Genomic DNA, 25,153 nt, shown 5'->3' with positions numbered 1-25,153 from the left:
TTTTATGTTGCTTTTTAAAAATCTCATAAGTTATTTCTCCATATTCTTTGTCCTTTTTGTTGGTTACATCGAGATGACAGGAATAAGTTTACATATCCAACTCATTGTAGGACATTTGGGTCGTACTGAACATCCTTATGCTTACATTTTTATACACAAATGATGCTTTTCTTAGGAAAAATTCCTAGAAAGGGAATTTATGGATCAAAGGTATTTACGTTTTAAGGCTTTCCTTTATTTTGTAATAAATATTGATAAATTGCCCTCAGAAATGTGTAACATTGTATCCTCCCATCAGGGTTAAGTATACCCATTACTACTGAACCAAATAGCAGCATCCTGGCCCTGCTGCCCTCACAGGCTTTTCCCCCTCTCTTCCTGTACAGCCCCACTGCCCCCCGGCCAGATTATTCCCCTTGTACTTCACACATGCATGCACGTATCTATTCAGCAAACATCCCTGAGCACCCACCAGGGAAGGCAGGAGATTGTGAAGGTTAGAGGGCAGGCCCTGGAGCCAGCCTGCCTGAGTTTGAATCTCAGCTCTGCCCCGCACCTTCCTGCATTCAGGAACAATATTAATGCCTCCATCACAGAGTGGTTGTGAGAACATAAATGATTTCAGACATGTAAAATGCTTCTGACAGTGCCTGGCACGTAGTAAGTATTCAGTGAATATTAGCTCCAATTATCAGCAATTAGGAACCTTGCTCCATTCTAGGCAAGTGGGATCCAGGTGTGAGAAGATGGCCAAGGTCTCTGCTTCCATGGAACTAATTCTAGATACTATTAAGTACTCTGCAGAAAATAAAGAGGGTGTTGTGATGGCAAGTGATCACAGGGTAGGAGGTGAGGCATCATATGCAGTGGTCAAAGAAAGCCCCTGTGTAGTGGTTACCTCTGAGCTAAGACCCAAGGGGAGAGATGGAGCCTGATGCGAGCAGGGCTGCCTCAGGTTTTGATCTCTCGGAGGGCAGGCACTTCACACTTCAGAACACATTGCAGGCAGACAGCTGTTTTAATGTTTCCTTTTTTTGTTTTTTTTTTAAGCTAATAATATATGGGGATATATTTTGATCCTTTTATATTCTTGTCTTTATATTAGTCAAGTGCCAGGAGTCCTGTGGCCTGGGCTTACCTCTCCTCTTACTCATCATTAACCCTGCTGGGCCGGTGGCCAAGTCAAGAAGGCCTTGTGGGTGCTGACATGTTTTTACTAATTGATTCTGCTTGATTTCCTGCTTTGTTGAACCTCTTGCTGATCCTCTTGGCTTTCTTTCCCTGCTCCCTTGAAGATCCTCCCTTTTGTTCTCTAAGTCATTGTCTCCCTGACAGGAAAACAATTCATTGAGCCAAATGCATAATTATATTAAGTTGAAGAAAAAAGAAAACCTGAGTCTCCAGTGGAGAATGAGTTTTCTCTGTGCACTGCAACCTTGGGCGTAGAAAGGACATCTTCCTTCTTCCTCCTCCCCTTTCCTTCCAAACCAAGAGTCAACCTGGGTAAATGGAAAATTGAGTTAGCTGCCCTTAGAAACTATGCTTGGAGCTGTGAACAGTAGTCAGGAAAAGGTTGCCCCCAGTCCTGTTGTCTCCTGTGGAAGTGATGGAAGCACTCCTGTGTGTTCTGCACTGCCTCTTTGGGGTGTCTGATCTTTCAGGGTGGAACTGTCATTGGGCATTATGTATAGGGCAGAGAGGCTTTCTGTGAAGGCTCAGTGAATGTCAGGCCCCTTAGGAACAAATGAGCTGCAACCAGTTTCCAACAGGATCTAGGCCAGTTGCTTTCAAACTTTTGACTATGACCCACAGTTTACATCATGACCCAGTTATACATAAAATTTTACTTGCTCTTTCTGTGTGCAATGCATTGTGATATTTTCTACTCTATTCTTTTTTCTTTTAAAATATTGGTCACATTTCTCTAAATTGATTTCACAAACTACTAATGGAATGGACCTGACGTCTAAAAAATGCTGTTAAGTAATTCAAAGGCATCTATCTTAGATCTTGCCTGGAATTTTCTGGTTCCAATAATATAACTATTTAAGTGCCTAACTTACATCAAGAAGTTTAAAAACTTTGTACTATTTGATCCAGTAATTTGCTTTTGAATATACCTCAAGGAAAGTTTGTTACTAGTAAGCGGATCAAGGGACTACCATGCACATTCTGTTTTCAGCCATATGTTTGACAGATTTGTGGGAAACATACAAATATAAAAGCTGGATTTTATTTTAGACTGTGAAAGAAATTTAAAAACACCTAATCCACCTTCCTCATGTAAAGAACTAGATATAGTCACAGCTAGTTGAACAACTATACTTAAAGAGTATTTCCTAATGTTAATCTGGAAGAAAGCACTAACAGTACTCCATTGGCCTCCGACTTAAGCTTTCATGCTTAGAACCATCTTATTACCAATGACTTTGATGAAGACCTGGAAGACAGTTTAGCCAATTCCCAGATGGCAAGGTAAAGCATTTGGGTGAAAGAATTAGGATTCAAAAAATCCAGCCAGGTAGGAAAGAGAGGCTGAAACTATCAAAGTGAACTCATTTAGCAAAAACATTAAGAACCTATTCAGAAGTTCAAAATGCAAATGGCACAAAAACTGGCTGGGAGCAAACACGAGTTTTGCCCTAGGATGCAGTTTGGAGCATCCGCAGCCTCTACTCACTAGATGCCAGTAGCAGCCTCTCCCCCAAGTTGTGACAACCCAAAATGTCTCTAGACATTGCCAAATGTCCTCCAGGGGACAAAATTTCCCTGGTCAAGAACTGCTGAGATAAATTGATGTACTACTAGCAGAAAAGAGCTAATGGATTTTTGTTGACAGTAAACACAATAAATATCACCAGCAAAAATAGCAAAGCAAATGCAACTCAAGGCTGCATTATTACTAGTACTAATGCTAAGATCTTTACATGTGAATCCTCACTTAGTACCCACACGAACCCTATGAGGTAGGAATATCATTGTCTCCATTTTTCAGCCGAGGACACTGATGTTTAGGGAGGTTAAATGACTTGCTCCAGGTCTCACAGCCAAGGTGGTGAGAGCCTGCACTCTTGCCCACTGTGCTATGAGAGCTTTTAAACTGTATACTAAGTGTACACATACAGTAGCACCCCAGGAAGCAGTCGGTGCGCTTATCTATCCGGAATACAGCTGAGAAGCAAGAAACAAGTAACAAGTAACCCTGAAGCTCACATACCCCCCTGTATCTCAAAGCAGGGACTGTCCTGTGGCTGAGGTCCCAGCCTCCAATCAGCCGTTGTCTTAATTCATACAAAATTCTAATATTCTCTTTCTTCTATTTGCAGGATAATAGAGTAATTTTTTAGAAAGATTGTCAACAAAAGTGGTTAAGTATATCTGGCAGCACCTCAAGGGTTAAGTTTCAGTTATCTCGAAATGATTTGCTTTCTGGGACCATAATTATCAAGTGTTGTGGCTCTGGATCCAGGTACAGAGGTCACCGGGATCGTTGTCCTCCCACTCTTAGGTCAGGGCCTGCTAAACTGCCCTCTGAGGCTGTCGTTAAACGAGAGGGCAGAGTGGCAGAAGGGCTTAGATCTGGACAGGAATCTTACCTAAGTCAGAGCCAAGTGTCACAGAAATGATTGAAAAGTGTCAGGGGATGCTGAGCCCAGGGAGCCACAGCTGGGCAGTGACCTGTCCCTCACTCTCCCCAAGTGGCAGCCTTGGAGCTCAGGTCCGTGGATCTGCAGAGCCCCAGAAACAACAAGGAGCATCACACACAGGAGATGGGCCTGAAGCGGCTTATCGTGCGCCGGGGCCAGCTCTTCGTGCTCCGACTGAATTTCAACCGACCGTTCCAGTTCCAGACTGACCACATCACTTTCGTGGCTGAGACTGGTGAGTTTGACCCACCCCAAGGCAAAGTTCACCTGTTGTGCCCCTGCCTCTCCTTTCTGCGCCAGCCTCCCTCTCTTCTCCTGGGACCCCTAGGACCGTTTTAGTGCTCAGCACCGTATTAGTGCTGTTAAGGAAAGATTTGAAAGAACTGAAGTTGTGATAATAGCCAACTTTTAAATACATGACAGGCACTGTGCTAAAACTTCAAACACAGTGGCTCGTTTAATCCCCATGACAAGAATTTCAGGTGGGTACTATTATGATCCCATTTTACAGATTAAAAACTGAGGCTCAGAGATCTTAAGGCTTGTCCAAGGACACACAGTAGCAGTAAAAGCCTTAAACCAAAAGGATTGGCAAGTGGTGGGAGAAGGTGAGTGTCCTTCCAATCCACCTGGAATCATGTCACATAGATTTTGAGCCTCACAGTGGGGTCATTCTCTCCTACACAGGACCAGCACCCATGGAGCTGCTGGGAACCCGAGCCACCTTCTCACTCACCCAGGCCCGACAAGGGAATGCCTGGAGTGCTTCTGACTTCACCATTGACTCCAACTCGTTCTCCGTCTCCCTTTTCACACCAGCCAATGCAGTCATTGGCTCCTACACTCTGAAGATAGAGATCTCTCAGGGCCAGGGTCACAGCTCAACTCACCTTCTGGGGACTTTCATCCTGCTTTTTAACCCTTGGAGTGCAGGTATGACTTGCTCACAGGTTGTAATGCTAACGTGATCCTTTGGGAAGACTCTGTGAGGTTCTGCTTAGAAAGCCCAGAAAATAAAACACTGCATATCTATGCAACATATTATCATGTGCTCACTAAAAATCATCTTTACAGAGAGTTTTTGATGGCATGATGGAAATGTTCATGGTGTGATATAAGTGAAATAGATTTGGGAATGGAACATAATGTGATCTTAATTGTGTTATATTTATGTGCGGAGAAAGAGAGAGTGGCCAAAACACAACAACATGTAATAGTGGGTGACTCCCAGTAGTGGGAATGAGTGATTTTCATCATCTTCTTTATGTCATCTGTATTTTCCAAATCTCTACAATAAGCTTGCTGCTTTTACAATCAGGAAAAGATAATCATTATTTTTTAAAGTATAGATTATATTGCTGGCCTCTAGAAAAGCACATAGTAGTCTTTTAAGGGATCCAGTCTTGATTTCTATCTCCATCAACCCATGGGTTCTCCTATTATGCAGTAAGATACTGTCATTACTGTTTTTTAACTTTATTGCTCTGTTTGCTTTTTGGTTTGGGGTTTTGCTCCCTCCACTGCTCTTAACCGCTCAGAGGACGACGTCTACCTGCCCAGTGAAGTACTGCTGCAGGAGTATATCATGATGGACTACGGCTTTGTTTACAAGGGTCATGAAAGATTCATCACCGCCTGGCCCTGGAATTACGGGCAGGTAACACTGTCACCCGAAGGTGGGCCTGGGCAGGTCTCCTTAGACAACTCTGGTAGCGCATGAAGCACTGCTAACAAAAGTCAGGATGTTCAATGCTGGACCAATTTTCCATCCAACGAAAGGGGCAAGGAAGAAAGGGGGAGACGCCTTTCCTTTTTAGTTTTTAATATTTTATATGAAAAACTTAAAACATAATCCAAGTAGACAGGCTACTATAATGAACCTCCGTGAACCTATCTCTCAGCTTCAACAGTGATCAATTTATGGTGAATCTTGTTTCGTGTATACCAGGGCTTTGCAAACTATAGCCCATGGGCCAAATGTGGCCCACTGCCAGTTTTTGCATGGCCCATGAGCTAAGGATGGTTTTCACATTTTTTAAACTGTTGAAAAAGAATTTTTAAAAAATAATATTTTGTGATGTGCGAATTTTATGAAGTTCAAACATTGGTGTCCATAATACCACTTTACTGGGACACAGCCATACTCATTTGTTTAGGTATCATCTGTGGCTGCTTTCATGCTACAATGGCAGAGCTGAGTAGTTGAGACAGAGACTCTATGACCCGCAAAGGCTAAAATGTTTACTATCTGGCCCTTTACAGGAAAAGTTTGCTGATCCCTGGTCTATACTCCCGCATCCTCCTCACCTCATCACTGGATTTTTTGAAGCAAATTACAGATACCATGTCATTTAATCCAGTAATACTTCAGAACATAGCTCTAAAAGATGATGACTCTTTCTGAAAAACTTAACTACAATATATTATCATAACTGAAAAAATTAATAGCAATTTATCAATAACATCAAATATCCAGTCAGTGTACAGAGGGAGACCTTTGGCTCTGGTCAGCTTTTCCACTCTCGACCACCAGCCACGGCTGGTGTAGTTTCTCTCTGCCTCCCACTGCCTTCTCAGCCCTGGCCACACACCAGCAGGGAAGAGTTAGAGGGAAGCAGGGAGCCTTGCTGAGGAGGATCAGTTTCCCTGTTCTCCAACTGTGACAACTTGTATAATTTTTTGAAAATGAGACAAATACCAGTGCATTTTGCAGCCAAAAGTGTTGTGACATATGTCACAAATATATGTTGTAAACGTATGTCATGAGCCTACACGGGCTTCTCCCGTGCTCACAGCATCAGCACTGAATCCTCTACCTGATTTCAAGGTTCTCCACACTCTTATCCCTCTCCTTACGTGCCTGGCCCTATATTTATCCATCTGATCTTTTCCTATTCCCACACGTCCTCCAGAAATGAGAATCTCTAAGCCCCTGTCCTTGGTATCCATCGTGCTCAAAGACCTCAGGTGAACACCTCCTCCCTCCTCTCTTCCTGTCTACTTCCTCCTTTAAAGACCACTGGCTCCAATAGCCTTCTCTGATCTCTTCAGTCAGCAAGGATCTCTCATCTCTCCGAATTCTGTTAATATTTTCCATCAGAGCCACACTGGTTAGTTTTTCAGAATTCTGAATCTAATACAGTCCCAATTTGACTTAGAAGCTCTTTGAAGGCAGGACCTTGTCTGATGTTTAGTCCCACGCCTACATCCACCACATACATACCATCCCTAAAAGTCTGTGTTACTGACTTGAAGTTGCAGAATTCTGGACATTTTTACTCTTCTTTTTTCTCCCTTGCAATCACCTGTAAGTTTGAAGAGGACGTTATAGATATCTGCTTTGAGATCCTGAACAAGAGCCTGTACTTCTTAAAGAACCCGTCCAAAGACTGCTCCCAGCGGAACGAGGTGGTGTATGTCTGCAGAGTGGTGAGCGCCATGGTAAGGACAGAAGCTTGCCCGCCCCTGTCTGAGGACAGTCTGAGCTTCCCCCAGGTGCTGTGGAAACCTACCCGCTTGTTCTTTGTAGATCAACAGCAATGACGACAGCGGCGTGCTGCAGGGGAACTGGGGAGAGGACTACTCCATGGGGGTCAGCCCGCTGGAGTGGAACGGCAGCGTGGCCATCCTGCGGCAGTGGTCAGCTAGGGGTGGGCAGCCTGTGAAATATGGCCAGTGCTGGGTCTTTGCAGCTGTTATGTGCACCGGTGAGTGAGGGGAAGATGGGAACCACTCATGCAATCTTCATGGTAAGCCTTTGAGGTCAGGCTCTGATTATCTCTGTTTTCATGTGAGTTAACTCTGCCTTGCCCACAGCCCCACAGGTAGGAAGTGGTGGGCACTCAGCTCTTAACCAGCATGCTCTATAGTCTCGAGGAATCCTGCACATTTACCGACGAGGGAGGTTGATCTGTTGCAATCACTCCTCAGTCTTCTTTTTTTTTTTTTTTTAAAGATTTTATTTATTTATTTTTCCCCCCAAAGCCCCAGTAGATAGTTGTATGTCATAGCTGCACATCCTTCTAGTTGCTGTATGTGGGACACGGCCTCAGCATGGCCAGAGAAGCGGTGCGTCAGTGCGCACCCGGGATCTGAACCAGTGCCGCCAGCAGTGGAGCGCACGCACTTAACCGCTAAGCCACGGGGCCGGCCTTTCTCCTCAGTCTTCTTGACGGAACAGTTAGATATTAAAGTGGTCCCCCGGATAGAGGTGCCTGTGGTCCCACAGCGGAGCAAAACCGACTTCTTCCTGCCACCTGCTCAGGTTTCTCAACTGCAGGTGCCTGGAGTCGGGGACAGGTTGGGGGAGCTTGAGGTGCAAGCAGATGGTCTGGGGCAGCCTGATCTCACCTTCAGGCAGAGCTGGAAGCTCCCAAATACCTCTTGGAGAGATTCTTGAGGAATTAAAATTAGAGATTTGCTACTTTGCTAACTACCCTTAAGGAGCATCAACATTTTATGCATTATCGGTTATTTGCAGTTCAGTGCAAAGTCATTGATCAGATTATCTGTGAAGATGAGGGAAAGATGGAAAATGCTGAAGTGCCTGCTTGTCTTCCCCAGTGCAAGGAAGGAGTGCCTTACACAGTGCTGCCTGTCGCACTATGGTGCTCAATAAATGTTTATTGAACAAATGGGTTGATTCTGAATTGGAGGATAAGGGAGCACAGAACAGGGAGGATAGACACAGGGTCAAAGACGAAAATCTAGATTTTTCTGAGAGGGGCAGCACAGCCTGGCAGTTATGTACAGGTGTTGCAGACAGAGAAGTTTAAATCTGAGTGTTCAAATCAAATGACCCCACTTTGCTCATTTGTTTTCACTGGAAAATGCTCAGCACATCACCCCAAATTTGCCTTGGGCTGGGAAGTCCCTGGCTAGGTGGGTGTTATGAAGGAGGGCTCAGGCCTTTAGACCAAGGGACGAGAGGGAGAAGATCTAGGTCTGCATCCTTGATCCACCTCTGAGCCTCTTCCCACTCCTAGGCCCTAGAGTTCTGGGCCCATTGAGTGAGGGGAGAGCTGCTCCTGCTAAGCCGCCTCTGTCCACCTGCAGCCCTGGTCTAGCTCTCACTCCTGCGAAGGGTTTTTGAAAAGCCAGGAGCTGTGCTGGGAGTGGACAGGTGTTTGAGGACAAGTGGCTCCCTTTGGGGCTCTTGAGTGAATCGAAACAAAAAGATTGGTCACTCTCAAAAGTCCTTTTACGTTTCGAAGCATTGTAATCCTCCCCGCAGCCTCAGTAGGCACCATCTGCTCCTCCTGGGCAGAAGACAGGATAAACCTCTTTCTAAACTCCTTGCCTCTTTGGTAGAGGTGGAGCCCTGTGTTCTAAAGGTCACACTTGGCTCTTGGCTTGATTTCATCTGGCCCTGGGCTGGTGTGTGTGTGGTGGTGGTGGTGATGGTGGTGGTGGGGTAATGTCTGCTTTGTGTGATCAGATATGTGAAATCTTAACTCAGCTTTAAAAAGCCTTTGTAGCACTATCCTGAGAAGCCACAAGAGGGTACTGTTGCCTCATCAAAGATGGTCACTTTCTTGGTACATGCAGGTTCCTTTTGTCTCTGATGTCTTCCACCTATCTCTATGTCTATCTTGCCCTTCTATTCCTTCTCTGATTTCTTTCTTACCTCCTCCAAATCCTTGTCTTTCAGTATAATTACAGATCTAGAATTCCAGAACTGAAAATTACCTGGGCCAACTCCTCATTTTGTTACAAGGAGACTAAGGCCCAGAGAAGTTAAGCCACTTACCTAAGATCACACAGCTTGTCTTCTGAAACTGGCCACAGCATAGGTCTAAAGTTTTAAATTTTCTTTCTAATTATCAAATGTTTTAGGTTCTCTGTTTTTAATTTGGAAAGTTACTGAATGGTAAAAGCTCTAAATGAAAATTGAGTTGTTGTTAATTGTTGTTTTAAGTGACCCTCAAATGATTTCTTTCTTCTAGTGGGATGGAGACCATTGACAGGGCAAGTGGGCAGCAGGGTTCTGGGCCTGGGTGTGGTGCTCTAAGTATAATGGAGTTACAGGTATGGATCTGCAAGAATCTTGGCTTTCTTTCTCTCCTCCAGCTAGAAAGTTAGAAAGTATGCATGGGAAACCAGTGATTCTGCTTGAAATGAACTCAGTGATTCTCCATGCTTTTTTTCCTTTTAGTAATGAGATGCTTAGGTGTTCCAACTCGCATTGTTTCCAATTTCTGTTCTGCACACAACATGGATGGGAACTTGACCATCGACACCTACTATGACCAAAATGCAGAGATGCTGCCAAATCAGAAACAAGACAAAATATGGTAAGGGGCACTGTCTTGAACAGGTCTCTGCTCCATCCTGGGTAGGAAAAATTCTGACCTGGTTCTCTCTGGCCTTGAGGCACTAGTGTCCTGTACATTGTTGCTGATGCTCAGAAAATAAATCCCCAACCCAGGAGGCTCTTCTGGCTAATTAGATCATCATATCAAACTCATTTCAGAGATAGAAGATGATGGGATAAGATTCTGAAGCTGGCAACCAAATGAATAGACTTGCATCCTCTGAATCTGACCTCGAAATCTGTATTCATCTTACTCTTCCTTCTTTGAGTCTTTCTATTTGTTTGTACCATTCTCTGTTTCCCTGTCAGGGCAAAGCCTGGGCTTGCTGCCTCTGCATGCTTCTTCCTTTCCCTGCCTCACTCCCTCTTTGCAAGCATGTGTGTGTATGTGTGTGTCTCTGTGTGTCCCTTTATTTTTGTATCTGTAGTCTCTTCTCCTGGCTCTTTTCTCCTCCACTCTATCCCAAATCTGACTTCCTGTTTGTCCTTCTCCAGCCACTTTCCAGGTAAGACCCTTTGAGTTGTATGAGAACTAGCTGCTGTCCTTGGAGCCCCTCCCTCTCTGAGCTCCTAGAGGGCTGAAAGCTCCCTAATTCAATCAGCAGTGGTGTGTCTAAGAAGGATATATCACTGTAGAATTCTGTGAGTGCAAATCTGACTGTAATCATGAGGAAACGTCCAACAAGCCCAAAACTAGGGCCTGGTAGAAATAAATAAATAAATAAATAAAGATTATTCAGAATGTCAATGTAATAAGACAGAGGCTGAGAAACGGTTCCAGATCAAAGGAGACAAAGGATACTGGACAACTAAATGCAATGTGTGATCATAAACTGGATCCTGGACTGGGTGGAAAAAAATGCTTTGAAGGACATTATTAGGTCAACAGACAAAATCCAAATATAGACAGTAAACTAGAAGAGTATTATATCAATATTAAATGTATGAGGTTGATAACTGTACAAGATTATGTAAGGGAAGACCCCTATTTTTAGGCGATACACACTGAACTAAAAACAAGAAAAAATATATGTATATAATCTCTATATCCATACTGAGAGAAAGCCAATGATTAAGCAAATGGGGTAACAATAGATGAATTGGATACACGGGTGTTCTTTGCACTATTCTTGTAACTTGACTGTAAGCTCGAAATTACTTCCAAATAAAAAGTAAAAAGTAAAAAACAAGAAACAGCAATATAAATCACTCAATATAGTGTCTGATACCTGGCAAATACTCTGAAAATGTGAGTCCTTGTCTCCTTACTCTGTCTGCAGGAATTTCCATGTCTGGAACGAGTGCTGGATGATCCGGAAAGATCTCCCGCCAGGATATAATGGGTGGCAGGCTCTAGACCCCACTCCCCAGCAAACCAGCAGCGGTGAGTGAGGACCACTGTGGAAGGGTCTAGGCTCCATGGGGAGAGTGATCAGGGTGACTGGCCACGTGAGCCGGAAGACAGAAAGGAGCGATGCTTTTCCCACTTGGTCCCCTCCCCGATGTTGTAGCAAAGACAATTTCAGGTCAGGAGTCTAACTTTGCCATTGACAGCTGGGTGACCCAGTAAAGCGGGGAAGATGAGGATGATAACTGCCGCTCCACAGGGTGGCTGTGAGGATCAGATGAATTAAGGGGAACTGGAGGACACTTGTGGGTGAGGGTTATTAACGCCACTGTCCCTCCCCATCCCATTTCCCTACTTCCACGGCCATGAGCAGCTGCTCCTGGTCCACGTGTCAGCAGCCATGTTAGCCGTCCACAACTCCTGTTCCCTGCACAGGGCTGTTCTGCTGCGGCCCTGCCTCTGTGAAGGCCATCAAGGAAGGGGAGGTCCACCTGGCCTATGACACCCCATTTGTGTACGCCGAGGTGAACGCCGATGAAGTCATTTGGCTGTTCAGGGATGGTCAGGCCCAGGAAATCCTGGCCCATAACACCAGTTCCATTGGGAACGTAATCAGCACCAAGATGGTAGGGTCAGACCAGCGCCAGGACATCACCAGCTCCTACAAGTACCCAGAAGGTGCGTGGCTCCCGAGGATCCGGGGAGGGGGCCAGTATAACCTCCTTTGTATTGCCTCCCAATGAGGATGGCTCCCATGTTAAAACTGTCACCTCCTAATCACCCCCTCCTCATGGCAAACTCCTAGGGCTTTCCTGGACCCTGGCCATGTGGCCTCAGGGTAGGGTGGCTGGATTTAGCAAATAAAATACAGAGTGCCCAGTTAAACTCGAACTCCAGATAAATTCAGATAAACAAATATTTCATTAGTACAAGTATGTCCCAAATATTGCATGTGACATATACTAAAAATTATTCATTGTTTATCTGAAATTCAAATTAAATTAGATGTCCTTTATTTCATCTGGTAACTCTATCCTAGGGTCACATCATGGTGTCTTTATGTTATGGCAGTGGGGGCGGCAGCAGGAGGAGAGGTGGATGTTCAAGGAGGGAAAGGGCTCTCGGGCCTGTAGAAGGGAGTAGATGTCCCTGTGGAGACAGCCAGGGTGGAGTCAGGCTGAGTACAATCAAGGCCCCAGTATGATCTAGCCATGTAAGCTTGGAAATGTTCTTACCATCCCTGTGCCTCCACTTCCTCATCTGTAAAATGAGTCAACAGTATCTCAGAGGACTGTTGTGAGGGTTAAATGAGTAAATACACAGAAAATACTTGGAACAGTACCTCTGCTGCGTGTAACTGTTCTAGAGAGGTCCACAGTTTGGGATGAGTTGGGGTTAAGCCTGAATGTTGAGTAGCCCCCAAGGGCAAGAGATGAAGCTCTGTTTGAAAGGCTTGAGCATATATTCTAGAAGTGAGGATGCTGGTGGGGGAGAGAAGCCTCTGGCTTTGATGATGATGATAGTGATGATGGTGGCGATACTGATGACAAAGAACAGTGTGGGGTGCTTATATTCAGCAACTCATTTAACCCAAATTTTTCACAGCTCAATGAGGTAAGGAGATATCCCTGGGTTATAGATGACAGAACTGCACCCCGAGAGATTAAGAGACTGTGTTAGAGCAAGGATTTGAACCCAGCAACACCAATCCCCATGTTCTCAGACGTGATGCGCTATCGCCTTCTTTCATGGCTATTCATGTGGTTGGGGCTTCGGGAGAGGAGCTGGGAGTTGTTAGGTGGCTTGTTTCCCAAAGAAGGTCATTGGTCCTCTCGACCTCTCCTGGCTGATGTCTTTCCTGGTTCTCCTTTCGGCCAGGATCCACTGAGGAGCGATCTGTGTTCATGAAGGCTTCCCAGAAAATGCTAGGCCCCAGAAGGACTTCTTCAGCCTTCCTGGATCTTCTGGGGTCCAGGGGCTTTCAGGATCAGCCAGCACAGCTACAGCTTCACCTGGCCAGGACGCCTGAGTGGGGCCAGGACCTGCTGCTGAAGCTGCATGCCCGGAGGGTAGCAGACAGAGCCCACCCCCAGGGTCCCATCAGACTGGTGGTGCGCTTCTGTGCGCAGGCTCTGCTGCACAAGGGTGGTACCCGAGAGCCCCTCTGGAGGCAAACAGTGTACTTGAACCTGGATTTTGGGGAGGGTGAGTATAAGGCAGGCCTGGAAAGGCACCTACAGGGAGGGGAGCCTTGGGGCCATGAACAAAGCTGGGCTGGCCCAGCCAGATAACACAGAGCCCCCTGCACTCCCAAAACACACATACACCAGGCAGTGAAGCTGCTGTTGGCAGGAGGTTGAGTGCCAGGTGCTGTACCTCTGATGCCATCCCACCAGGTGAAACAGCAGTGACCTCTGGGGGCAGTGGGTACAGGGTAAGCACACTATCTGTCTCTTTCTTACACACACACACTTTCACACACAGATATAGTCTCACACGCATGTTCTTTCTCACACACAAACTATTTTTCCCTCTCTCACACATACGCATTTCCTCCTCCTACCCCTCTTTCTCTCAGAGACCCTCTCCCCAGACTCAAGATGTCTTTTGTCTTTGCTTAGAGATACAGTGGCCACTCTTGTTACCCTTCAACAATTATGGAAACAAGCTGACAGATGAAAAGCTGATCCGTGTGTCTGGCATTGCCAAGGTTGAGGAGACAGGGAGGTCCATGCTGGTCCTAAAAGATATCTCTCTGGAGCCTCCCCACCTATCTATCGAGGTAAGGCGTCTGGACAGAGATGAGGCCCCGGAGCCCTCTGACTCACTCTACCCAGGGGCTGGGGGTCCAGCAGTGAATGAGACACAGTCCCTGCCTTGGACACCAATTGGATGATTGAAGCACAGTATGGTGTGTTCTCTCGTGCTCTGCGCAAAGTACAGGGCAGGGCATGAAGGCTTCCCAGAGGAGGTGACATTTTGCTGAGGATGCATATGAAGACACTGTATAGAGAAACGAGATGAGGATGAAGTCATTTTAAGAAAGGAGATAGCTTTGCAGAGGCAAAGAGACAAGAAAGGCAGTGACTGGGAGATGGAAGAGAGGAGACAGATTTGAGAGACCATAAGACCAAATTCAAAAGGTGACTTCTGATAAGATGGGGGCGACAAGGAAGAGGGGGACAAATGAAAGGCGAGCCTCAGATTTTGAGTTCAGAGGCTTGAGTGACTGGCACCGCCTTTGCATAAGGAAGGAATACAGGTGGAGGAAGGATAAATGGAGGAGGGCAGGGATGTTCCCCACCTCCTCTTACCAGGGTTTTCCTTCCCCTGAAGCCTCCTTTCCCCACCTTCCCCTCCCACTCTGAGAGACTTGCCTGCGGCCTAGTCCCAACCTGGCTTTGTACCTGGTGGATTCCTCCATAGCACACCCCACCCCACCCAGAATGAGTATCGAGTGACTGTGTGTCATACACTATTTGACCATCTGACAGTTTTCACCTGGGCATGCTGTCAGCCTGTCAGGCCAAGTGATGCCAGGCAGCCTCCATGGTGGGGCAAACAGTGAGCAGAATGGCAAGTGCAGACACAGCCTGGTGCCTGTTACCCAAAGGCCTGGTTGCAACAGGATCCAATACAAACACAGCAGATGCCAAGTAGGCAGTTCATTGGTCCCCTTAGGTAAGGAACCGGGGGATGATTTGTGTGAGTACACTGGATTCCAAAGATATTTCTACCTGTTCTACTCTGACACCCTCAGAGTACAAGGAACTTGTTTCTTTCATTTGAATTCCAGAGAACTCAGAATGTGTTCTTCCTTCTCTTTGATTCTCTGGTTGAGCCAGAACATGCCCCCTGTATGATCTGGGTGGTCAGAGCTCATTTCAGTTCAACACTCGTTTACCAAATATCCGTCATTTGGCTGGCACTGTGCTGGGCACCTGGGTTCCGGAAGTGAGTAGGACTGAATCCCTTCCTCCCACTCACAGCCCAAGGCCATGCTGCCCTATAACACAGACCTCACATGTGATGCACTGAATGCACCTGGAAAAACTCAGAGTGTGTCTGCTGACGTATATGAAGACAGAATGTGTGGGGGAAAGATCCTGGCTGGGCCTGGACAGCTGGGTCAGGTCCTGACTCTGCTGTTAACATATTTTGTGACCTCGGCCTCAGAATGACATTACTGATGGCACCTGGATGGCACACATGACACCACTTCCTTACCCTATGCCTGTGTCAGACACTACTAATCAATCATGACTCTCTCTCATTGACTCTGGATTTGTCTTTGGGATCCTTTTTAACACAGAATTCCTATTAGCCACAACTAACAGGTTGGAGCTGGCACTTAAGTTGAAATCTAATTGACATCCTGAACTAGATGGTGGGAATGGAAATAGATTTCAACTTGGTAACAATTGCTGATTGGTGGTGGCTTCCTGAAGCACTGAGACCTTCTAAGAAAGGCCAAGATATGTGTTTACCTTGAACACTCTCAGCTCACATTCTTCTCTTCCCAACTGCAGGTCTTATCTCTAAGTAAGCAGTCCCTGGTGGTCAACAGAGGGATGGGGAGTGAGGTTACTGAATCGGCATGCAGAAATGAGACCAGTTGCTCACAATATCCCTGTCTTCTCTCCACACAGGTGTCTGAGAGGGCTGAGGTGGGCAAGGCACTGGGAGTCCACATCACTCTCACCAACACCCTAATGGTGGCTCTGAGTAACTGCATGATGGTGCTGGAGGGAAGTGGCCTCATCAATGGGCAGATATCAAATGAGTAAGTACCATTGCCATCCACCTGTCTCATGCTGGTCTCTGATAAGGGGTGCCTCACAGGGTCATTGGATGGTCCTCAGTCTCCTGGATGGTGCCTCCTTGCCCCCACTTCCCACCCTCCTCAGGGAAAGTTGAGCTCCATGGTGTTGGGCGGTGTGAGGTGCTTACCAACCAAGAGGGGAAACCAGACCATCCACCCCAGCAGTTACTCCTCAAGACTCTAACAGGTTCTTTTTGACTTTCAGCCTTGGGACTCTGGTGCCTGGACACACTATCCAAATTCAACTGGACCTCTACCCCATTAAACCTGGACCCCGCCAGCTGCAAGTCCTCATCAGCAGCAATGAGGTCAAGGAGATTAAGGGCTACAAGGACATCTTCATTGCTGCAGCCAGGGCTTCTTGATCCCTGCCCCCACCCTCCTTAGGCCCTCCCAGCCCCCCAGCCCCTCCCCTGCCCCTCCTTCTTATGCTCTCCCCAGATCCCTCCCAGCCGCACCTTGCTCTTTTCTATTCCTGACGGTGTGGTGTTATCGGTGTGGTGTTATCTTTGCTCCTTCTCTGTCCTCTTCCTGGCCTGCCTGGGGGGTGAATAAAGCTCTCTTAGAACCACAATAAAGACATCTTTTTCACTGGTGTTCCTCTCTTCTGTGCTAACAAGCTACTTATTGCTACTAGCTGGTCCTCTTGGCCTGGCTGCCCTCCCTGCTCTTCCTCCTTTAAGGGCCCCAACCACAAAATAAGCCCAATATGATCCCCTCTAAATCAGTCTCTCTGGAATCAAGGATCCCAAGTCTCCATTTAAACTGTCTTAGGGAACTTGCAGGCAAGAGGCTGGAGGGAGGTCTGGGGAGAGCAGCCTGGATGTACTGGTGTTACCGCCCAACGTGGGGCCTTCTGCTCACCGCAAGACATGCCAATAGTCAAGAGGCAATGTGGTAGGAGAAAAAGGACTTTTTATTACAGCTTGCTAACAAGAGGGAAGATGGCTGACTCATGTCCAAAAGAACCATCTTAAGGGGGCACAAAATCTTAACAGCAGTTATATAGGCTGATGGGTTATAGGGGAGAGGGTTAAGAATGTTGACTTTCTGGTGTTACAGACTGGGAGTGCCACACCAGGTCATTCAGTTTTCATTGATGATGGCTATCAGCATAAACTCTCTGTTCGGGGGTCATCACATTCCTAAGGAACTCAAAAGAACAAAGTTATCATCTTATCACAGCTGGGAGGTACATGTACAAGCAGGTGTCATAAAATCTACAGAGCAGTTAGATCTCCTGGAGGGTGCATATCCAGTTGCATTAGTTAGTCAGAGGTCATTCAAAGTTACATAGGGCTTCTTTTCTACAATATGGTTTCCCTTATGTCAACTTTGTCTTGAGCTGGTATCACTGGGAGGACAGTAACTGTAACACCATGGGGACCAGCCAGAAGATGCCCAGCAGGTCTTCTCGGCTGCTGGCCTGAGAACTTGGGGATGGCTTGGCAGGGCCCACTCAGCGTGGCCCCCCAGGATGACTAGGAAGTGCTTCATAGCTGGCTGCCCCCCAAAACAGGCCCTCACTTTCCCCGACCTCATCTTCCCCTCTCACTCCCTCACTCACTTGCTCACCCTAACTGGCCTCAGCCTCTCTTCCTTTGTATTGTTTGTTTTTGTTATTTTAAGGACAGGGAGGCACTCTTTTGCATTTTCTTCCTGTGGTTGTCAAGATCATTTGTACTTGTTCTAGATAATTTGGAAAGAACAGAAAAGTGAAAAGACACAAAAGAAAAATCACTGAGAGTTCCCTCATCCCAGAAGAAATCTCTGCTATGTTAAAAAGCAGAAATTCAACTGAGTACATTAGAAGGTCTAATTGGCTTTATTAAATGATTCATCCCGGAAGAAATCTCTGCTATGTTAAAAAGCAGAAATTCAACTGAGTAAATTAGAAGGTCTAATTGGCTTTATTAAATGATTCATGGATCAGGCAGCATCCCACCTAGTAAAGAGAAGGGAATAAAAGGAGTTGTACAAAATGGAAGGTTTTTATAGTGTCAACCTACAAAAACAGAAACCAGTCTAAGAGGCAAAGTGTTTATTTGGGATCAAAGAATTGCCATTCAGGGAACACAGATTCAGGTAGAAACCCAAATAGTGTCCCATTAGGGAGTAAAAGTCAGGGGCTTTTAAAGGCAAAGAAAGGAGATTGCATTATAAAGAATTTTAATTAGATTTGGAGGCAAAAGCTAGTCTTGGCTAAACATTGATTGACTATTGATTCTGTCTTCAGAAAGTCCATAATCCTTAGTCTTTGTGATCAGAATGTCTGTTTTTCTGCTGACTTCTCAAACAATTGCTTGTAAAACAATTGCCATCTGGGCCCAGTTCAAAGGTTTGGCCCAGTCCAAGGTTCAAGACAGCAAGGTAGTTACTCTGGAAAGGCAGCTCCAACTCCATTTTAAAATGGCTCCACTGTAGTCAATTTTGACAATAGGTGGAAGGAGGTAAAACAAGGAAGTTATAAAAATAAAGAGCTGGATTGTTTCAGGCAAGGTCATCTTCCCGTAGGGGCCAGGAATGGCAGGGGTCTTAGTCAGGAAGATTACCTCACTAGTGTTGGTCAGGAAATTCCAGACCTATTGGTTTAAAGTCCTACTCCTGGGAGAGGCTGAAACTGCAATTAGGTTAGGTATTGAGTCTTGGTTTGCAGGCCTGGGGCTTAGCACAGGTGACTCCATTTTGGGCCTGTTGTCTCTTTTTTAACAGCTATCATTTTGCCATATATCTTTCTAGGCTTTCCCCCCCTTTCATTGTGTTTTTTATTTATTTATTTATTTTTAATTTTATTTATTTATTTATTTTTCCCCCAAAGCCCCAGTAGATAGTTGTATGTCATAGCTGCACATCCTTCTAGTTGCTGTATGTGGGATGCAGCCTCAGCATGGCCGGAGAAGCGGTGCATTGGTGCGTGCCCGGGATCCGAACCCGGGCCGCCAGCAGCGGAGCACACGCACTTAACTGCTAAGCCACGGGGCCTGCCCTCATTGTGTTTTTTAAAGTTATTATTGCAAGGCTATCATCAAAAAGACAAGAGATAACAAGTGTTGGTGGGGATGTAAACAAAAGGGAACCCTTGTGCACTTAGTGGGAATGTAAACTGGTTCAACCATTATGGAAAACAATATGGAGGTTCTCCAAAAAATTAAAAATAGAACTATCATATGATCCAGCAATTCCACTTCTTGGTATATATCTGAAGGAAATAAAACCACTATCTGGAAGAGATATTTCCACCCCCATGCTCATTGCAGCATTATTCACATTAGCCAAGATATGGAAGCAACCTAAGCGTCTGACAACAAATGAATGGACAAAGAAGATGTGGTATATATTGTAGGGGAGGAAAAATTTTCCTTCTACCCTTCTAGGTTCTTTGGCTGGTCTAATAATCAGATTGACATAAGACAGATTAACAGGAGAAAAACAAACAAAAGTTTAACAACATGTATACCTCCTGTACACATGGGAAAGACCCAGGAAAACTGAGTAACATGCCAAAATGGCTGAAGCATCACTTTAAATACCATCGTCGGCTAAAGACAAAAGATGTTGGGATGGGGGCAATCAGTTATGGCAGGTTACCAGGAAAAGCACAATAAACAAGAGCAAGGTTGTTATGCAGATTTATGTGGTTGCCTTCTCCACTGATTAGAGTTTCTAGAGATTTAGTCATCCCTTTCTACTTGGTACAGTGAGGGAAACACCCTTACAAATGTAATTTCCATTGCAACTGTAAATGTCTTTCAAAAGGATAACTTCTGCTTGGTTTTTAGAGTTTCTCCCATGTCTGCTATTCCTTAAAAATAACAAGCCTAATATAATCTTTATGCCAAAGAGACATACCGATCTTCCTTGACTTATGATGGGGTTATGTCCTGATAAACTCATTGTAAATTTAAAATATTGTAATTCGAAAACACATTTGATACACCTAGCCTCCCAAACATCATAGCTTAGCCTAGCTTACCTTAATCACGCTCAGAACACTTACATTAACCTACAGTTGGGCAAAATCATCTAACACAAAGCCTATTTTATAATATTGTGTTGAATATCTCATGTGGTTTACTGAATACTGTACTGAAAGTGAAAAACAGAACCATCGTGATACCGAACCAAGTGGGCTCGCCTCCTGGTGAGATAAATGAGACTCTACACCAGTGGAAGTTGTCTCACGAAGTAAAGTGTATTTGCAGCAAATAGGAGGCCATGAGGAATCATCTCCAAAGTCATGGCGTCCCTGAACAAAGGGAAGCAGGAACTTATTTCAGTTGAGGAATGAATACTCAAAAGGGAGAGGAGGGTACACTGCAGATTATGGTAATGAGGCTTAATCTCCTCCTGAAGAGATCTTTGCATTAAAAATAAGGCAAGATCATGGTCTTGTAGGGAGGCTTGGTAAGCTTCAGGGTGGTTGCTGGTTGTGTCTCCTTAATACAAAAAAAAACAACTTGGAAAAACAGTTAAATGCTTCCAAACCCACCCTTGAGTTCCTCGGGGCACTAGTCGGTGACAGTTGTACAGGTACAGAATGCTTGTAAGTGTTTCATTGTTTACCCTCATGATCGTGTGGCTGACTGGGAGCTGTGGGCTCACTGCCACTGCCCAGCATCACCAGAGAGTATGGAGCCACATATTGCCACCCCTAGGGAAAAGACAAAATTTAGAATTTGAAGTACGGTTTCTACTGAACGCATATCGCTTTCACACCTACGTAAAGTCGAAAAATCCTTAGTTGAACCATTGTAAGTCAGGGACTATCTGTATTTTGGGGTGACAAATTCTGCTCCCCTACAATATATACAATGAAATATTATTCAGCCATGAGAAAGAAGGAAATCTTGCCATTTGCTACAACATGGATGGACCTTGAGGGCATTATGCTAAGTGAGAGATAAGTCAGAGAAAGACAAATATTGTATGATGTCACTTATATGTGGAATCTAGAAAAGCTGAACTCATAGAAATGGAGTAGAATGGTGGTTACCAGGGGCTGGGGGTAGGGGAAATGGGGAGATGTTGGTCAAAGAATGCAAACTTCCAGTAGAAGATGAACAAATTCTGCAGATCTAATGTACAGCATCGTGATTATAGTTAACAATACTATATTATATACTTCAAAGTTACTAAGAGACCAGATCTTAAACGTTCTCACCACAAAAAAGGAATGATAATTGTGTGACGTGATGGAGGTGTTAGCTAATGCTACAGTGATAATCACATTGCAATACATAAATGTATCAGATCAACACATTGTATACCTTAAACTTACACAATATTGTATGTCAATTATATCTCAATAAAAAAATAAAAAAGTTATCATTACAAATTGACACATCTCCCTCATGGAAAATTTAGAAAATCCAGAAAGGCAGAAAAGGAGAGCATCCTCCTGTGGGTTTTTGGGCGTGGGCCCTTCACCCTTGCCGCTCCTCACCTGCTCAGTGGCTCTACAGGTTCACTTGGCTCCTCTCACCACCCTTTTCCCCTCCTCCACCTCCTCCTGTCTGTTTTTTTTTTTTTTTTTTTTTTTTTATCTATTTTGCTTTTACACAGCTGCTTTGGGCAGGAAGGGCAGGAGCCTGCACACCTGCACTCCACCCTGTGTGCTGGCTGCGCCCATCCCCATTAAGTGCCATTGGGCATTTCTGTAGAGCTCTGTCACTGCGTCCCTGTTGTGTTGCAGGTGGCTCCCCACCCGCCCACAGGAGACCTGGAACCTGGGCTGGCTCCTGCGGAAATCTGAAACCTTGCTCCATCTGTCTGGTGCTGGTCTTTGTTTAGTCATTGCTCCTCTAGTCTACTCACTCTGGTGGCACAGAGCTCCCTGGCTGTCACTTGTGTCACTGGAGGGAGGACGGTGGGCAGGCTTCCTACTGGGCCTCCAATGGGCCTCCCAGGAGGATGGGGATATTAGCCATCTCTGCCTTCCCTGTCAATCTTTCAAGTAATTTCCTCTCTCCTCACCTAAAAATTGGCTTAAAACCCTGTACTCTGTAGTGTTTTCTTCTTTTCCTTTTTCATCTAGGCAAGCTTGTCTGGCTTCATTTCCCCACTGTGGTTGGATGAACTAGACAATCTCAAAGCTCCCTTCCAGCTCCGACATCGCCCAGGGGCCTGGGGTTCATGTACCACACTTGGAGCACCCTGACGTTAGATCGTGAGTGACCCTGCTTCACCGCCCTCACCCTCCCCTCGTCTCACAGTAACCTGGTGGAGCCGGCCCGGCCAGGCAGTAGTGCCCACAGATCAATTCTGGCAAAAGAAATGTTCAGGCTGTGGAGCAAGGAGGCACAAACCAGGCTAGCACCTACATCTCCTGATTACTGCTCTTCTCATCCCCCATGGCATTCACAGACACCATCATCCTTGTGTCATTTTGGCTGGTAGTTTTGGGGTCCCTGCTATTCAGTGTCATTGTGTGATATAAAGCAAAGGGCTCTGGGACTGAGTCTTGGCTCTTTCACAGTGTGACCCTGGCTCCCTCAGGTGCAAAATGATAACAACAATAGCAGTGCCAGCCATACTTTGCCTCACAGAGTTGCTGTGAGGATCAAATGAGAAAGTGTATTCTAAAGAGCTTTGTAAATTGTGAAGTACATTCAAGTGCAGAGGTCCTCTGATCAGTTTAATCACCTCTCTTGGGTGACTCTCTCCATTGCTGGGGGTGGGAAGAGGGGGGAGGCAGAGGAACCCACCTGGATCTGCCGATTCTGGCTTCCTTTTGCAATCTTCTATGGGGAACGTCCTCACCCTCCACTCAAACCTGGGCACCCGTGGAGCCTAGGACCCTGATTCTACAGACAAGGAAACTGGAACTTGCCTAAGGGCATGCTGGGAATTCATGGCAGGGCCAGGATTAGCATCCTAGTCTCTCTGAATTTTAGAAAGGTCTGGAGTTTCCCCACTCCCACCTTACTAGGGCTGGCCTGCCCCATGGGAATGGCAGGTGAGTCCACACCTCTCTACTTGAGTGTCCCAGGATCGGCTCTGTACCCCTCCCCTGCAGGTCACAGCCCTGCTTCCATCCAGACTTCTCCTCCCCAAGCTAACTCATCTCAGCTAATGTGGCAGTGGGTTCAGGCCTTTACCCATTTGTTCATGCCTGGGTCATCTTTTAATTCATTCACTCCATCAATCAACAAATATGAACTGGAAAATTGGCCATGCTTCAGATACTGCATCAAGCACTTACACAGGGCTCTGGAGCCCGACCGCCTGTGTTCAAAATCCAGCTCCCCCAGGGCTTAGTGAGCAATCTTGGAAAAACTGTTTAATGTCTTTAAGCTTCTATGTCCTGATCTGTAATATAGGAACAATAATAGTACCTAACTCCTGGGGATGGTGTGAAGATAAGTGGGGTAATGCACATAAAGAACTAAAACAGTGTCTGGAACTTGCAATCTATTACTAGTTCTACTGCTGGTTTTACTATTAGCCACTATTATTATCAAGCACTGGGGATATACTAACAAGACACAGGCCATGCTCTCAAGGGGGACTGGGGGAAAGAGAGGGAAGTATTTATAATGTCGAGATATGAGTAGGCTAATAGGAAACATGAAATGCGGTGTCCCTAAACACCTGGTGTGGTAGAGAGAGGGGGTCAGGAAAGCTTCCTGGAGGGGCAATGCTTGAGCCTGGATACAAGAAAGTAGACAAGTGAGAGGACAACAGTTCAGAAAGAGAGACACCAACACGGGTGAGAGCACAGAGATGCAGGAGAGCAGGTCTCCATCCGAGAACTGAAGGGGTTTGCCTGCCAGGACTCCAGGAGGGAAGGGAGAGGCCCTGAAGGGCTTTGGCGGTGATGTTGAGAAGTTTGGACATTACTCACTGTTGGATCTTAAACAAGGAGCAACCTGTTGAATTGGCACTTCAGAAAAACCGCTTTGGAGGAGAGAAGTTTGGACATTACTCACTGTTGGATCTTAAACAAGGAGCAACCTGTTGAATTGGCACTTCAGAAAAACCACTTTGGAGACTCATTTGGTAAAAAGATGGGTGGGATACTGGTTAGAAGTTGTTGTCCAGGCAAGCGGGGTCTTCAGTGAAGGCGAGGCCAAGGGCACAGAGAGGAGAGACAAGTTTTAGGAGATAATCAGGAGTTGGACTGGACAGGGCTCAGCAACTGATGGGCTAAGGGAGGTCAGGAAGATGGAGAAGTATGAGGTGGCACCCAGGTTTCCCCTGGAATAACTGGGTGGGCAGTGTCCTCGTTCACCAAGACCAGAGATGCAGGAGGAAGGAGAGAGGGGAGGAGTTCCATTTTGGATTGAAGTTGGGTGTGGGTGTGTTAGGCAGTGAATTGTATATGTGCATGTATGCGCACACTATAAGAGCTGATTGAGGATAGAGGGAGTTGAAAATACAGGAGGGAGGACGGAAGCTGGTGAGTGAGGTTCCTGAGGAGAGAGGACAAGGGACCCAGAAATCAGAGAGATGCAGGGAGAAGTGTCCCACAAGAGGGAAAGGCAGGGTGGAAATGGGTGCGGGGTGCTTTAGAGTGTTCCATCTACCCCATATGAAGAGCCCTTCCCCTCTCCTTCTGCCTCTTCTCCCATCTCTGCTTTTCTCCTTGTATGCTCCTTCCAAGGACTTGTACTTTTCTTACTAGAATCAAGGTCGCTCCACTGGTATTCCCACCCTCTCACCTATTTCCAAAACTTCTCCATGAATCTTCCCAAGTGTTCTTCCTCTATTGCTTTTATTTGTGATTTGCCTGGGACCTGGCAAGTCTCATCCAAGGCAATACCTCCACCGAAAAATAATTTCCAAAAAATCATACCAAGGGTGATCCAGAGTGGGTTTTGTTTGCATTTGATGTCCAGAAAGTGAGTCTTCAGGATAAAAGAGAGGGCTTAGGTGCCAAGCAGAGGTCTAGGCTTGAGAGGCTCTCTTGGTTGTGAGCTGTAGTCTTGGGGCCCCGATACTCTTTCCTGCAGGGACTCAGCTCTAGAGGCCCCATCAGCTCACCTCTCCCACGTGGCTCCCCCGCCACAGCAGAGCACCTGCCA

General features: G+C 45.9%; 1 protein-coding gene across 1 annotated transcript; it reads left to right on the top strand.

Annotated features, from left to right (window-relative positions):
- Window positions 1–746: 746 nt before the first annotated feature.
- On the top strand, window positions 747–16,495 carry TGM7 (transglutaminase 7). The gene is made up of 13 exons (XM_058540539.1): window positions 747–849; window positions 3,700–3,882; window positions 4,335–4,580; window positions 5,186–5,304; window positions 6,960–7,088; window positions 7,177–7,354; window positions 9,802–9,940; window positions 11,241–11,344; window positions 11,744–11,986; window positions 13,187–13,513; window positions 13,930–14,090; window positions 15,958–16,091; window positions 16,336–16,495. The coding sequence occupies exons 1-13, from the start codon at window positions 747–749 to the stop codon at window positions 16,493–16,495; spliced, it is 2,226 nt and encodes a 741-aa protein (XP_058396522.1).
- Window positions 16,496–25,153: the final 8,658 nt, after the last annotated feature.

The sequence above is a fragment of the Diceros bicornis genome, chromosome 5, assembly GCF_020826845.1.
Source record: "Diceros bicornis minor isolate mBicDic1 chromosome 5, mDicBic1.mat.cur, whole genome shotgun sequence".
Classification (NCBI taxonomy): Eukaryota; Metazoa; Chordata; class Mammalia; order Perissodactyla; family Rhinocerotidae; genus Diceros; species Diceros bicornis.
Note: the sequence above shows the minus strand (reverse complement) of the source record. Positions and strands in the feature narration are given on the sequence as shown.

Bases quoted from the DNA above. Each gene is read 5' to 3' on its own strand.
- TGM7 (XM_058540539.1), top strand. From the start codon at position 747: ATGGCCAAGGTCTCTGCTTCCATGGAACTAATTCTAGATACTATTAAG. The intron at 11,345-11,743 runs GTGAGTGAGGAC...TTCCCTGCACAG, and splicing joins TCCCCAGCAAACCAGCAGCG to GGCTGTTCTGCTGCGGCCCT. The intron at 13,514-13,929 runs GTGAGTATAAGG...GTCTTTGCTTAG, and splicing joins GAACCTGGATTTTGGGGAGG to AGATACAGTGGCCACTCTTG.